We start from the raw sequence: 16,077 nt of genomic DNA, 5'->3' as shown, positions 1-16,077 counted from the left end.
GGTAAGCGTGGAATGAGAGGTCAAGATGGCCTCTACAGAGTCACTCAGAGTCTGAGAAGGTTCCTTTATATCCCGGGAGTCTGTAGACGAGGCGGAAACTGATGGAGTAGGTGGGAGACAGTTGGAATTTCATTAGCAGGGATTTGCAGTCATCACTGCAGGGTTTTATCTCGACGTGTAAGAGTGTGAGGAGAGGTTTGTGGAGGATGGCTATTCCACCTGCTCTATTGGCTCTGTTGTGGGTGATCAGGGAGTGGGTGATCAGCCTCGTGTGCAGAGTGATGGAAGTCATCAGACAACCAGGTTTCAGTGATGAAAAGGATGTCTGAGTTTTCATCAGAGATAAGGTCAAAAATCATTTGTTTGTTTCTGGCGACTGATCTGGCGCTGATTAGGATGCAAGAAACGGGTGTGTGTGGTGCAATGTCCATGTTGAATGTTCTTGGTTAGGTGATTTAGAGTAGCACAGTATTATTAGATTGTTCGAAAGGTTTCGTTACAGCATTTTTAATTAGTCGAAAAATTATTTCATTTTAATTCAAGGTCCTAAATTCCAAATAATCACAAAAGAGTGGCAGGGTGCCACTAGTTGTGGTGCCAGTGCATTTCTGAGGGCAGTGCTCCCGATACGATTTTGAAGCGAGAGTACTTTAATCACAATTTTTTAATGATGAAGTACCTCTTGCAATGGGGTATTTAATAAGCAAGTAAAAAGATATGTTTTAAGTGCAAAGTAGAAATAAATATTTCCAGAGGACTTGAAGAAGTTTGTCCAGCAGAGATCGAGTCCTAAGGGAGGGCCATAGTTTTCCATCACACCCCGTAAGGGCGACGCCTTCACGAGGAAACGCCCAAGCGGGAGGAACCTCTCGGGTTCAGCACATGTACCGAGGCTATACCAGCTAACGGCCTTATGACCGAGGGGTCTCAAGACCCTGCCAGTATCAGTGATGAGGGACCGCAAGGTTCTTCTACCGGGTCTATACCCGAGGGGCTTCGCCCTACAACCGGCACCATGTCCGAGGGGGCGCCTGCACGCAGCCCTACCAGTGACAATGCCGAGGGCGGTACGCCTTCCAGGCCTAGGCCTGAGGTGCGGGATGGGGCTCATGTTCCAACACCAAGAGTCTTGGGCGAGGCCGTGTCCGGAGGGCCATGCACCACGACTTTGGCACGTGGCCCGACAAAATGGCCACCGCGCCAGACAACATGTCCACTCGCCCGATGCCACTCCTGGGAACAGAACAGGTGAGTGAACGAGTTTCAAGGTGGGACTGGTGTCAACCAGGTATGTGGCCTACGGTGTATCCATCAGTAGCACAGGGCAGGTTCCCCCTGCAACCCAGACTGAGTGTGCTCCGGTCCCAGCAGCCCCCAGCCACTCCACCAGTATCCCCTGCCTCCTCTACAGCCTCCGAGGACAGGTTCTTCAAAGGTTTTAGTGGCTGATGCGAACCCCCCTGATGGGTGCCATCCTTAGGGATGCAGTCAGGGACTTGCTCCCTCCGGTCATTCCACCAGCGCCTATAGTTATTCCTCCCATGGCTCTGGCACCATAGGCCCCAGCGCAGCCCCCGCTGCTGGCTCCTTCGAATCTGGCCCAGTGCAGCCGGTTCTGAGCCAATCTCTGCAGCAGCCTCTGGCTCCAGTCTCCACACCACAGCTCACGGCGCCCACCACTCCTCCTCCCGCGGGGGACCAGCCACACACCCAGATGGATACAGACAAGGAGGAGGAACCTGGCATGCCGTCGTAAGCGAAGGCCTTTCATGACAGGCTTGCAGGTTTGGCAGAATATCTGGGCCTTCCTCACCCCGAGCTAGAGCAGCCCGAGGAGGGGGTCTTGGCAGAAGTCCTCTCCCTAAGACCCCCTACCAAGACGGGTATCCCAATGCAGAAGGACATCGTCGCTCTTGCCAAGAAGGGTTGGCTCAAGCCACGCTCGGCCCAGCCTGTCAATCGGCGCCTCGATGCCAAGTATAGACAGATGGAGGGGGATACACTCTTGCTATCAATGCACCCTCAGCCTCACTCGTCGGTGATCGCTGCAGTGTCACTCTACTCTAAGCCTCTGTTGTCCTCGGCCACCTCGTCCTTGGCACTGCTAGGCAAGGAGGAGAAGATCTTGGAGGCGTACAGGAAAAAGCTGTAATCCAACGCCTCCCTGCGTCATGCCAACGTGGATGCCATGCTGGCAGCTGCTAACCAGAGGTTGTGGTGGGAAATCGCAGACTTACTTCCAGAACCTCCGGTGCAGAGACAGGCACGCTTCAAGGCAGGTCTAGGAGAATCCAGGCTGGTAGGGCAGGACATCATGGAGTTCACAGTGGCCTACATCAATACCTCTTGCCGGCCCATCTGCATCACTACAGACATGAGAAGGACCGCCTGGCTTCGGGCTACCAAGTTTAACCCTGATGTCCAGGATCACATATTGGACCTTCCGTTAGAGCGTAGTGACCTCTTCCACTCTACCACTGACGAGGAATTAGATAAGAAGAACAGCTCACAAACTGCAAGGTCTTTATCCTGAAGAAGGCCACGGCCAAGGTCTACACCCTGTCGCATCAACTCTCCGATAAGGGGCGTGCATTTGGCGGGTTCCGGGGATTCCAGGAACGGAGGTTGTGACAACCTGACTGCTCGCCGATTCAGCACCGGCGCAAGTAACATAACGGGGGTGGGGAGCAGGGGCTTCTTCCAGTCCCCCTCCTCAGCAGCAGCCTCAGAGAGCAAAAAGGCATGATGCGTTGCTCCCGATCCACGTGTCTCCAGTGGGGGGGGCAGGCTAGCCTCTCACGTGCATTTGTGGCACCAGAACTTCGCAGACCCGTGAATCCTCTCAGTAGTAGCCACAGGTTACCACCTACCTATACTTCCCACTCCTCCTTCCTCCCCTCCGTGCCACTGGTTGGGACGGCAACTATGTTGGCTAGATCCAGTCGCTCGTCGAGAGCCAGGCATTGGAAGAAGTACCAGCCTGCCAGAGAGGATTAGGCTTCTATTCCAGGATTTTCGCCATACAAAAAAAGAACCAGGCTGGCCTGAGAGTTGTGTTGGACCTCTCCACCCACAACCTCTCCCTCCTCCTTCAAAAATTCAAGATTGTTACGCCAGCACTTATTGCCCATAAGCAGGGCAGCTACCCGGGCCACCCATTCAGCTTTCTGTGAGCATTACTGTTAGGACACCGGCTCTAAGTCAGACGCGGCCTTCGGACAGGCAGTTCTAAGGAACTTGTTTGCTTAAGGAGGGTCTCCTCTCCACCCTGGGGCTACATTCAGTTGTAATCAGCCATACAGTATGGAGGAAAGGGTACGGGACATAAGAGTAATTACAAGTTACTCACCATAGTGACTAACATTCTCTTAGTCCTTAGTCCCCTTTCCTCCATAAATTCCACTGTCCTCCCCACTAATGATAATACTGGTGTCATTAGGCAATAATAAATATTGTCGACGCGTCAATGGGGACTGAGGAGTGGCAGCGGTGGGGGGAATCATGGTAGCGCAAGCTCCCAGGGCCGCACCCCTGCACGCCTCTAAATTTAAAGGGGAAGAAGGTTTTTCTGGTGAAAAAGGTTCTGTCTCCCGTTCCTAGCAAGTTTCCTGGAAACTGCGACAAGCAGTTTTTTGTTTTAAAGAGAAACTGCATTTCTCCAGCATGGGGTCTGGCATGGATTCACGTGCTCATGAATATTCCCCGTCGTCAGGCTGGGAATCCTCAGTAAAGAAAAATCAGTTTCAGTTTCGTTTCTGAACTGTTTTTCTACTAGTAACCAATCACTGGTCTCTGGGTCATACTGCCCCCAGCCAATGACTGCTATCTACCTAAGTCCCTCCTCTGGCAGCCATCTTCATATTTTTCCCGCACTTTCAAGTGTTGGGAGTCCTCGTGCTATAGCTCTCGAGCTTTTACTGCGTTTTGCGTTTTTTCGAAGAGTTTACTCTTATATTTTTCGGTCAATCGCGCCTCAAGCTCCACCGATTCTACTTCCGATCAACGGGGACCCGTTTTGGAATTCTTCTACGCCCCTCAAGGACAAATGTTCATCGAGTTTTCACTTCTTGGAGGATTCCGGAAGAGCCTGCCCCGCATGGACATGGCCCAGGACAAAGGAAACATGATGCCTGTTGGATCCCAGCTGTTCAGGAGCTGCCCTGGATGCGGATTACAGAATGTCTTCAAGGAAGATGAGCACTCTCGGAGCCTCTACTGCCTTCACGACGACAAATCGCACGTGGAGAAGGACTGTGCGTTTTGTAAGAACATGTCTGAACTGACATTGAAGGACCGTCAGACCCGACTCACTAACTGGCTGGAAGGGAAGAGCCCAGCAGCAGGTGAGTAGAAGTCGTCAGAGCGGTCTTCTAAGACATTTGAGGGTGTTCTGGCGACGGGGGCACCGCGGGAACCGGGAGCGCCGTTGGTTCAGGCTCCTCGGCTTCCAGGCAGGGTGCTATGTCCCCGACGCCATCGACCACGAGCCAACGCTCTGGCTCGGGGAAAAGGAAGTCAGAGAACCTGGGTAAGCTTCGGGAGAAGCCCCGGTCGATCCTGACGGAGAAAGCCAAGGGGGGGGGCGAGGCGGTGACCCTCCCCCTAAGGTGAAGGCTCCGGAAGGAGTCGTGGCAGCCCTGGTGAAGCTGGGGGGGCGCGGTAGCCATAACAGACACAGATGCCACCTCCGAAGATGAGCTGACTGGCGTCAAAAATATCCTGGACAAGAAGTTCGAGGAAGTCCGGTCCTACGGGAGGGATCCCGACGAGGCGGATGTAGAGAGCGATGGTGGAGCCAACGAGGAACCGCCAGCTGTGGAGTATACAGAGGATCCCACACCCCAGCCGTCGCTTCCATCGCAACCGATGCCTATGCCACAAGACAACTCAAGGGCGATCTTGATGGCCATCCAGATCCTGTGTACGGAGATAAGGACGAGGTTACCCTTACCCCCAGCGGACGATCCAGCGGCGCCTGGACCATCGGGTAGCCTACCGAACAAGTGGAGGCGAATATACCCCCCCCCCGCCTTTCCAGCCTTCACCTCCTTCCCCTTCTCCGGGGGATGAGACGGGAACGGAGACAGCGACGACTGGGACGTACGACGACGGTTCTGATGACGGGACGGATCCCCCATCACCCCGGGCCTCCCCTCCCGACGAAATTGGCTCCTTTCACGCCATGATCGCCAGGGCATCGGAGCTTTGTCTTGAGGAGCAGAAGAAGGAATATTTCCTCTACCAACGACGGGAGGCCAAGAGGAAGACTGTCCTCTCAGTCCCGTTACTGGACGACATCTAGGACGAAGGATTATCGTTACTCAAAAACCTGTCCACGGCTCCTGCAAAGAGGGACCGGTATGAGAAGAAGTACTCGGTCCCGGATTCTGCCCCAATGTGCCTCAGAGCTCAGCCTTCCCCGGATTCAGTGGTCTCCGCGGCAGCCAAGAAGTCGTCGGCAGGGGCGACGGCATCAACTTCCACTTCCCCACCGGACGGCGAGGGGAAGAAGCTGGACGCCATGGTACGAGTCATCTCGTTGGTGGCGACGACCATCAAAGTGGCCAACGCCCTCACGACCGTGGCACGCTACGACAGGGAGCTGTGGTTCAAGATCGCTCCCCTCCTGGATTTTCTACCAGACCACAAGTGGGCAGAGGCCCTTGAAATCCTGCCGGAAGGAGAGTTGGCATTGGACCACGCCATCACGGTGGCCACGGACATCGCCGACACCGGATTTCGACAGATGGGCAACAGCATTTGCCTTTGCTTGCGCGGTTGGCTCAAGGCCACCAACTTCCGTCATGACGTTCAGACCAGGGTACAGGACATGCCCTTCAATGGAAACAACCTGTTCGGCAAGGCAGTGGACGAGTCACTGCAGGCCATCAAGGTGGACACCGAGATGGCCCAGAGCTTGGGTTCTCTCCATCAACGACAGCTGCCCTTTCGGACCCCCGGAGACAGGTCTCAAGGTGCCTCCAAAGGATTTGGTGGCGGTTCCTCGTCGTACCGCCAAGCGGCCCGCTCATCGACACAGGCGGCCTACAAGGCGCCAAGGCCTCGGCGAAACAAGATTGAACCGGCCGTGACGCCGGGCCCCCACCCAAGCACCCCGGTGGGAGGCGGGCTGGTGAAATTCGTCTGCGCGTGGGAGTCCATCTCCACCAACCATTAGGTGCTGGACGCGCTGGCCCACGTGCACACTCTGGAATTCCAAAGAAAGTGTCCCCATCTACCACCCGTAGCCAGAAAGGAAAAGCATGTGCCGTAGCTACTTCTAGAGGTACGAGCAGTGTTAAAAAAGGGAACGATAGAACTCATCCTGAAGAGGCTTCGGGGCTCCGGAGTGTACTTGCGGTACTTCCTCGTCCGAACGAAGACAAGTAGTTGGCGACCCATCCTGGACCTTCGTCGTCTAAACAAATACATCAAGTCCCAGAAATTCCGGATGGTGACTCTTCAGCACGTGCTGGGACAGCTGGAGGAAGGCGACTTCCTTTCGTCGCTGGACTTGGAGGATGCCTACTTCCACATCCCCATACACAAAGGACATCGAAAGTTCCTACGGTTCGTGGTCCAAGGGCAACACTTCCAGTTCAAGGCCCTGCCCTTTGGATTGAAGTCGGCGCCCAGGGTCTTCACCAAGTGCCTGGCACTGGTAGCGGCACGTTTACCCCTACCTGGACGATTGGCTCATCCGAGCAAAGTCAAGGGAACTCGCCGTCGATCACACAGCGAAGACCGCCCAACTGCTCACAGATCTGGGATTCTCGAGCGACTTCGCAAAATCCCACTTGGTACCGTCGCAAAATGCCCTGTTCCTGGGAGCCAGACTCGACACAGTGGCGCGATTGGCTTCGCCGTCCGAGGAAAGGACGAAGGCCATCCTGGACGAGGTACAATGGCTGTTGACCATGGACCTGCTCGGCATGATGTCATTGTGCCTCTACCTTGTGCGCCTATGCAGGTTGCGGATGTGACGCCTGCAGGAGTTCCGTTGGATGCAAGCAGCGGGTAGTTTCGAAGACAAGATCTCCCTCAACGAGACGTTCTGCCAAGCAATCCGGTGGTGGGGCAACCGCGCACATCTAGCAGCGGGTATGGACTTCTAGACCCCGACGCATCAGGAGACGGTGACGACGGATGCCTCCCTGGAAGGATGCGGGGCACACACCGGAAATCCCCGCGCAAGAGGCCTTTGGCTCCCGGAGGAGAGGTCACTACACATCAACGTCCTGGAGCTCTGAGCCGTGTTCTGGGCCCTCAGGTCGTTCCTCCTGTCCCTAAACGGCAAGGTGGTGAGGGTCTTCACCGACAACACCAACACAATGTTCTACATATGGAAACAAGGGGGCACCAGATCCCCAGCCCTATCCAAGGAAGCGCAGGACCTGTGGCACTGGGCCGTTTCCCAGGGGATGTTCCTGGTACCCTACCACCTGGCAGGAGTAAAGAACACAGTCGCCGACTAGCTCAGCAGGGACCTGCGCTCGTGCCACGAGTGGGAACTACAGAAGGACCAAGTGGATCTGCTATTCCGACAATGGTGCAATCCACAGAAAGAGCTATTTGCGACGGCAACGAACGCCATGTGCCGGAGGTTCGCCAGCAGGTTTCCCGGGGAGCATGGGCGATGCATTCTCCTTCCCCTGGGACGGCCTGTTCCTGTATGCGTTCCCAATGTTGCTGTTGCTTCTGCGACTCATTCGTCAACTCAGACAGTCCCGGTGCAGGATGATCCTTGTCGCACTGGTGTGGCTGAGGCAGATATGTTTTACGGACCTGCTGGACTTGTCAGCATCCCCCCCCAGTCAAACTGCTGACGGACGCGGATCTTCTCGCCAGTGAAGGAGGCGCCATCCTACATCACGACCCGGGATCGCTGAACCTGCAGGCCTGGCTCCTGCAGCACTAGAGTTCGGAGGCTACGATATCCCGGCAGACTGCAAGGAAGTCCTTGCAAAGGCCAGGGCGTCCTCGACTCTCAAGTGCTGCGGGCATAAATGGAAAAGGTTCTCTGGTGCCTTGCACGGAAGATCAACCCTCTACGGATTATGGCCCCTCAAGTGCTGCCGTACCTGCTTTAACTGGCCAAGGCGGGGCTGGCACATGCCTCCATCAAGATCCATCTGGTGGCTATGTCCCGCTACACCAAACCTCCGGGGCGGTCATCGCTGTGGTCTCATAGACTAGTGTAACAGTTCATGAAAGGACTGTTCCACTCGTTCCCGCCAGTGAAGGCCCCAGTGTGGGAGCTCAACCTGGTGCTGACCAGGCTCATGAACCCGCCATTCGAGCATCTGCATTCGGCACCGTTGAAATTCCTATCGTGGAAAACAGCGTTTCTTGTGGCCATCACCTCCGCACTATGAGTGGTAGGGATCCAGGCCTGCTCCTGCAAACCTCCATACCTAACTTTCCATGAGACTAGGTTAGTGCTGAGGACGCACCCCTCCTTCGTGCCCAAGGTGCCGTCGGACTTCCATCTCAACGAGCCCTTGGTGTTACCTATTTTCTTCCTGTCGCCTTCCTCGCCGGCTGAGAGGACTTTGCACTCGCTGGATGTGGCTAGAGCGCTGAAGTTCTACGTGGACCGCACGCAGTGTTTTCGGATGACATCACAACTGTTTGTGAATTCTGGACCTGTGAACCAGGGGAAGGCCCTCTCGAAGGCTTCCATTTCCAGATGACTCTCCGGCTGCATCATGCACTGTCAACGGTTGGCAAACTGACCGTTGCCTGGCCATCCGAGAGCCCATTCGACCAGAGCGATCGCTGCTACCACAGCGTTCCTGTCTGGTGTGCCCCTGCTGGACATATGCAGGGCTGCTACATGGAGGTCGATGCACACCTTCACGAGATTCTACTGCATCACCGGGATTCCAAGGAGGAGTCCAGAGTCGGCCAGGCAGTGCTGCACAACCTGTTCGCTTGAAGGTGAGCCTGGTGAGGAGGTAAGTGATGCTTAATGTTGAGTTGTTGAAATGCTTAATGTTGAGCCTTGCCACCTCCCGTGGTTGTGCATGTGTGTACTACTATGTATTCTTGTATTCATGAGCATGTGAATCCATGCCAGACCTCCTTCTGGAGAAAGAACAAGTTACTTACCTGTAACTGTTATTCTCCAGCATGGGTCTGGCATGGATTCACATGCGAACCCTCCCTCCAACCCCTCTGTGGCTCTTCTCTTGGTCCTTTTGCCACTTTACGTGCTACCAAATCTGAAGATGGCTGTCGCGGCAATGTGGGTGTCTTTGCACACGTTTGCTAAGCATTGCTGCTTGGATTTACTTATGGACCAGTATTCCCGGTTTGGCAGGGCAGTCCTCCAGAGTTTTCTGGTTCAGGTGGTGTTCTTGCTTCCTCTGTTCTCCAGGTTTCTGTACTGCTTTGGGAGTCTGTCATAATGGAGGAATCTGTGGGAGGAATTAATCCATTAGAAGAACAACTTACTTACCTCTCGCTAATGTTCTTTCAGATGGATGTTGCTCCCATGGATTCCTCATCGCCCCTGCTACCTGCCTCTCTTGCAGGAAGCTAGTACAGTCCCTCAGCTTCAGAGTGCTAGGGACAAAAGTGGAACTGAAGTTATGGGGCATGGTGCAGCACCGCTATACCTATTGGCCCTGACGTCATATTCGGTGCAGGGTGCCCAAGACGTGGGACATAGCCGACGCAGAGCCGCGCCCCCTTGCAGTGGAAAGGTTTCCGTAGAACAATTAGGCTGGGATAGTGATATCATAGACGAGGAATACGTGGGAGGAACATCCATCAGAAATAACATTACAGAGTGGTAAGTAATTTGTTCTCCTTGCCTCAGGTAATGTACCTTCTGATTGGTAGGGCAGTCTTTCCTCAGATTCTGCATTTTCCCTCCTAACTTCCCGTCATTTAAAATTGCTCAGAATACTTTTGTGGGCCATTCTACCATTCCCCAGCTGTGTCCAGGGAAAATGGGGAGCAGCTGAGGTAATGATGCGTGATAGATTGATGATAGATCTCAATATGTCACTTTCCAGCATCACTTACCCCTAGTGATTATGGAAAAGGTTTTCGGTTCAGTCTGCACATTGAGGAGATTTCAAAAGATGATGAAATTGTGTGAAGGATACCGTATCCATCAGAAAGGAGATGAATTGCAGTAAGAAACCTGTTCTGGCCACTAACTCAGCTAGCTGGCTATTGATGTCTTCTGATTAAATTGATTATTTATAGTAAATATGTATACGGAATTGGTCACAAGACCCACAAAGCCAGCAAAGATCTATCTCTGCCCGCATGTAAGGTTTTCAGCTGGTCATACCTGGGCAACAGCCACAAACCCACCCTTAGCGCTCAAGAGGCTGTGCAAGCAACTACCATGACTTCAAATAAACAAAGCATATACGCCTGCTGCTATACAGATGCAAACCCAGTTGCTCTGCAAAATATAACGCACAGAAGCCGTCTTTGTGAATGAGCAGCAATGTGCGCATGTGTTTTGCGATTACATAACACCATGGTCGGCATCTGCTTGCACACTTGAAAACGCCAAGGTCGTGTTTGTGTCGGTGTCCGTGTTCATGTTCCAGCCGCACGCTTTCTGTAATACCCGCACCACCCTTGTGTCTGCTTGCCACTGTATCAGTATCTGAACAATTTGATTGCCAGGCCTGTTTGAGGGAAACGTTCTTTAAGTGCATTGAAACATGTAAGAGTAATTTGAAGCCTGAGCATCATTTAAAGCCACCTGTGTCTTCTTTCCATCCCAGGAGTGCCGTAAGAATGAAATGCTACTCTCGAAGCTGAAAGCCAGAGCCTCGTGATGAAGTCTGCAATCAAAGAGACGCCGTCCTCCTACAGTGAAGCACAGTAATTGCCTGCTGTGGGGAAGGCCTGATCGTCAGGGGCGCTTTAAAGTACATGGAAACTAGTGGAATCAGAGACCGCTCCCCAAAGCGTTCCCCATCATCCAGTCTCTCAGGCTCCCTTTGGAGAAAGAACCACGCAGTATACTATTCAGCGAAACATTTAAAGCAACGTCATGTCTCTTGGCTCGATTCCTTCAGTTAGGATTATTCATTTCTTTATTGTGCCTTCGGTTTTCATTACAGAAACCGTACACAAAATGCAAAACTTCCTCATCCATCTCTACACAACAGATTGACAAATATAATAAAATCATGTTCCATCATTATATCAATTTCTTCAATGCTTCCAAATAAAATTTCTAAAATCACATTTCATTGTTCCTGAAACAGTTACTGTTTCATTGTTATAATAGTATAGATGTGTCCGATCCTCTACTCCACTAAATCGATCATACATACAAATTGATATGCTGTACACAAACTAAAAGACGGTGAAGCCCAGATGTCCATCCATGGTATCTCCCAAGGATTCAACCTAAAATCTTTTATATATTTTCCAAAACATGGGCCACGTTTATCTTCCAGCACATCACACTTCAATATCAAGTGCTCCATTGTTTCAGCTTCCCGCTGGATTATTAATGTTTTGTGTGCCAAAACGCATGGGCGTGCAATGCTAATCATGGTTTTGCAAATGTTCTCTTTCTTCGGCAAGGGAGACGTTCCTCACATTCTGTTATTATGGTTCACGGCCATCACGAATTTCCCAGAAACCACATGGCAGGCCACTTGCAAATAATAGACAATACAATGGTTTTTTCTCTGTCCAATGACATTTTTCATACCTTTCCCATGACCGTGCACTTCTGTTCAACCAGTGTGATTATGGCAAGATATTCGACACCCAGTTTGATGGCACTGCGCACAGTTTATGAAATTATTGTTTCAGATGTGTCCGTTCATGTCAACTACTATGCCATGTTTTGTAGGATTTGCCTCGTCATGGTTCTGCTGAATTCACATGCATTCTTAGATTTCAGCTTTCAGAAGGAACAGAAATTGTGTGGGACTTGATCTTGAACAAGGCAGAATATCATTTTGGACACAGCATAACATAGTCTCGGAAACATTTTCAATATTGGTAACCTCGGTTTTACATGGACAGAATCTGATTGGCTCTTATGCGGCCCTTACCTGATGCTATAGCTCATCTCATCCTTGTGATTGTGACATCCTCTCTTCTCTGTCCTGCGACTCGAGATCCCACCCTGCATGCGCCACTCGCATTGCACAGACTTCCTCACCACTCCTCATGCCGCCTGCACCACTCTCGGGCTGCATCTCTGTTTCTGACTGTCTTCATCAGCCCCTCTCCTGGTGCCCTCTGGCTGCTTCCTGCCCCTTCTCTGAAGTGTCCGCCAGTCGGCGCCATTCTTCTGTGGCTTCCTTCCTGGTTTCTCTTTCTTTGCCTCCCTCCTTCATTGTGCAGTTCAGCGATGCACTTCCCTCCACCCCATATTAGTAACCATGGCCGCTGCACCCCAGGCTGCCTGGCCCGGTGCACTAATAGTAATGTACACCTATGAGATGGGGTGTTCCGGCCAGAAAAGACCACAAGACCTTTAAGGTCCTCGCATGGCTCGGGTCTCTAACCTGGACCCTGGGCAGTTAGCATCCAGCAAAGTCCCTTCCCATGTTCTGTATTGCTTAAGTAACGGTCTGTTTTCACACGTTCATTATTTTCACTGTCATAACTTGGTTCTTTTTCTGCTTGGAAATTATCGACTTTGGCCATATTTACCATGCAAGCATTATTTGTTTAGTGTAACATTATTGTTTTTTTTTTGTCCTCTATGGAAACCAACGCATTTCATTCTAAACAACATGCAGCCCCCGGAGTGAGGAGTGATCCCACCTTATGTATTCTTCTGAATCGTTTTGAATTGTACAAACGCTTTGTGCACCCTTATGATTTTACCTACGGAACTGCGAATGTAGCATTTTACTGTTTCACTTGCACTGCATCTCCCGATTTCTTGTTGACGTTTGATCTACTACTTGAAGCCTATTGAAGGGAACAATGCTTTCAAATTGGAACTCTGAATTTTGTTTCCAGAAAGGTTAACATTAAGTCTATACGAACTGTTTCATAATCTCTTAATCTGCCTACTCAGTGTTGGAATTAGCCATTTACTTCAATACATTCCAGTTTTGATGCTCCCTCCGTTTGAAACGCTTCTTCAAGGAAGACAATGTCCAGCTGCATAAGGTTTTGTAAAGAAAATGAGTACAGTTAAATGGAAGGGCTCCTGCACATTTGAAAAAACATAATTGATCATATACATATTCACTTTGGACGTGTACAATGTCAGGTTCATTACATTTTATGGCCCAATTTAACATATATTGTTATCAGCTGTATGTATAGCTTTGCACACCCCTTGTTTACTCTGAAACTGCAATGAGTACATGTTTTGTATTTTATATGCATTTTATGTTTATATAAAACGTGCAATCGTTACTGAATCCCTGACTGTCTACGTTGAATGGTTAGTACACTCTTCAAATGGTTCTCTGAAAAGCCTACCCATTGTTGAACTGGTGTTAACACCTTTAAATGATTCCATGAGCTTCTTCGTATAACTGATATTGTAATCTTGTAACGATTCCCTGAACTTCCTGGCAACCTTGGAACTGTTTTTACAATATTTAAGGGCTTTACTGGCCCTCCTAGCCTGTGATAAACTGATTTTACTATCTTTATGTCATTTTCTGAACTTTGTAGACATTGCTGAACTAGCAATCTTTAAATTGTTCCCTGAACTTCATAGGCCACAACGAACTGCACTGACATTCTCTAAATGATTCTCTGGACTTACTAGCCATCGCTGATCTGAAATGACCCTTCTTCAATGATGCTCCACGCTTCATATCTAACATTGAGCTGCTCATTAAACAATTTCTTTCAACTTTCCAGCCATCACTGATATAATATTGCAAGTTTTAAAGGATACCCTGAACTTCCTAGCCATCGCCGAACTGATATTACAATCTTTATCTGATTCCTGGAAATTCCATGCTATTACTGAACTGATGCTTTATAGGGTTTACTAAACCAAACTGCCCAGCCACACTGTAATCGATAGCACTTCACTAAATGGTCATTCCAGTTATGTACTTGAATGGCAGCTTGCACAATGGAAAAGAGGCTATGTTTTTTGTTGGCAAAAAAGAAAATCTGTTTGACCTAGTTGCTACAAGCATTTGCTACCCCATGTATAGCTGATATGTATCATACATTAGGGGCAAGGGGTGCAATTGTTGATTTGAAATATAAGCTTACATTTCCAGATTTTTCCCAGAATATTCCTGTTGACGTGTTTAGCCACGGATGCCATACATCGGGAAGAGTAACAACTTGGAATGAACAAGAATTACCATAATAATGACTACAAAATATCTGCTTTCCAGATTGCCTTGGTTGTTTACATTTTGTATTGTGCTGTTTGTTACCAAAAATATTATGCTCACCCATCATTGTCATTAACGTAGCATGCCTATGTCATTTGGTCACATAATTATTATTATGCAGCTAGCATTAGTTTGTTTACTGGTATGATACATGTCTCTTATTTTAGTACACTTCTTTTAGTACCCCTATTATGAAAACATACACAAAAGTGGTCTAGCTGGACATCATCTATGTATTGTGCAAGTACTCATGCTTGTGGGTAAATGCCTTGAAAACCATCCTACAAGACTAGACAATACACAGAAGGTGTATTTCAAGAAATGTCTCTGCCTTGTGAATACATTGGTATATTGTCATAATTTCGACCTAAAATATCTTTAACAAAAGTCCGTAAGCCAAGAATACCTACAGCAATAATCATTATTATGCACATACCACATACCATTTTAAATATCATAATATTTACGTGCACTATCAAGCACTTGACATGAAATATGCCACGACTGGGTAGAATATTAAATGAACCCAGTCGCAGAATATGTGTAAAGTGCTATGTAGATGTATTTCAGATGGTGAATGTGTCAGTAATATGGTATGTAGCTATTCCGTGCTGCTGCGATTATTTCTGTGGCTATTTTTAATGTTGATATTTGTGATGGAGATATTGTCTTGCCTCATTTAGCACCTCGAGCCAATGAATGTGAATTCGTTGTGATGTCATTGTGTACGTATATAGGGTACACATGTAGCAAATGTAAACAAGTCTTCTTATAAAAATAGCTACACGGATGTATTTTCAGGTGGATTTGCCTTCCATTGCAGAACCACAATACCAGTACGCATCGTTTGATGTTTCCTTACACGTTAAAATTAACCCTATAGAAATAAACAGATGAAATAACAGCCGATTAAACATTAAAATCCACAATTAATGTGCTGTGTGGGTGTTCTTCTGAGATGTCAAAAATGTTTTATTGTAGCATAAACCAGAATCTGATTAAGTAGGCTGCAAAACCTATATTACCTGTGAGTATAAATGGAAATAGTTGGGCTTTAAACATCAATCTCAGTCTCTAAACAGTACGCTACTTTGCTGTATGAAGGTAACATATGTGTTCCATAGACAGAACGTTGGAAGCACAGGGTTATTTTGAAGCAAAACCTTGAAGCATTGAAAACATCTGAAATTCATATTGCTCTGCGAAGTCGAAATGTGGAATTAAGATGCATACAGGAGCCGCCCCAGATTGCATTACACCAATGGTCTCTCAAATCAAAACTTTTTTTTTTAAACTCTGTTTATTGATGGTCTTAGCAGATACAGCTCATTGCACAGTTATAATCATAGTACATTCATGTCATCTGACATACCGCAATCATATAATAATAATTTGCATTTACATAGAAACGTCATCATCTGAGGCCATTTCACACAAGTGCACCCGAAATGGGGCCCATATGTCTTTTGGGCGATTGCTTGTTGGTACGGTCAATGTGTATTGTTCCTCGCATTTATTGACATATGACATTTCTCGGAGACAATTCTCAACATTTGGTGGGGATGGGATCTTCCAGCATTTTAATATGCACATTTTTGCTATCACGCAGGAGACATTAAACAGTCTCCTAGTGGTTTCCGCACTCTTACCGATGTCCGCGAATAAGTATTTTTGGGGAGGTCAGAGAGGCCGGGATCTGAGTTATTTCTTCTATGATTTCTGACACCTTTTCCCAAAACCCAACCACTGCAGG

General features: G+C 49.2%; 1 protein-coding gene across 2 annotated transcripts in view; it reads left to right on the top strand.

Annotated features, from left to right (window-relative positions):
• Positions 1 to 11,223, top strand: part of CCDC93 (coiled-coil domain containing 93) — a 2,015,088-nt gene extending 2,003,865 nt beyond the window's left edge. Inside the window, exon 23 of one of the 2 annotated variants that reach the window (XM_069616593.1) lies at positions 10,755 to 11,223. In XM_069616593.1, the coding sequence (XP_069472694.1) occupies positions 10,755 to 10,808 (54 nt within the window). In that variant the 3' untranslated portion in view covers positions 10,809 to 11,223. The remainder of the gene's footprint in view (positions 1 to 10,754) is intronic. The other variant, XM_069616592.1, reaches the window with a different exon arrangement.
• The last annotated feature ends 4,854 nt before the right edge of the window (positions 11,224 to 16,077 follow it).

This window comes from Ambystoma mexicanum, chromosome 9, assembly GCF_040938575.1.
Source record: "Ambystoma mexicanum isolate Mex_15411 chromosome 9, UKY_AmexF1_1, whole genome shotgun sequence".
Taxonomy (NCBI): domain Eukaryota; kingdom Metazoa; phylum Chordata; class Amphibia; order Caudata; family Ambystomatidae; genus Ambystoma; species Ambystoma mexicanum.
The sequence above is the reverse complement of the archived record's forward strand: the minus strand, read 5'-3'. Positions and strand labels throughout refer to the sequence as shown.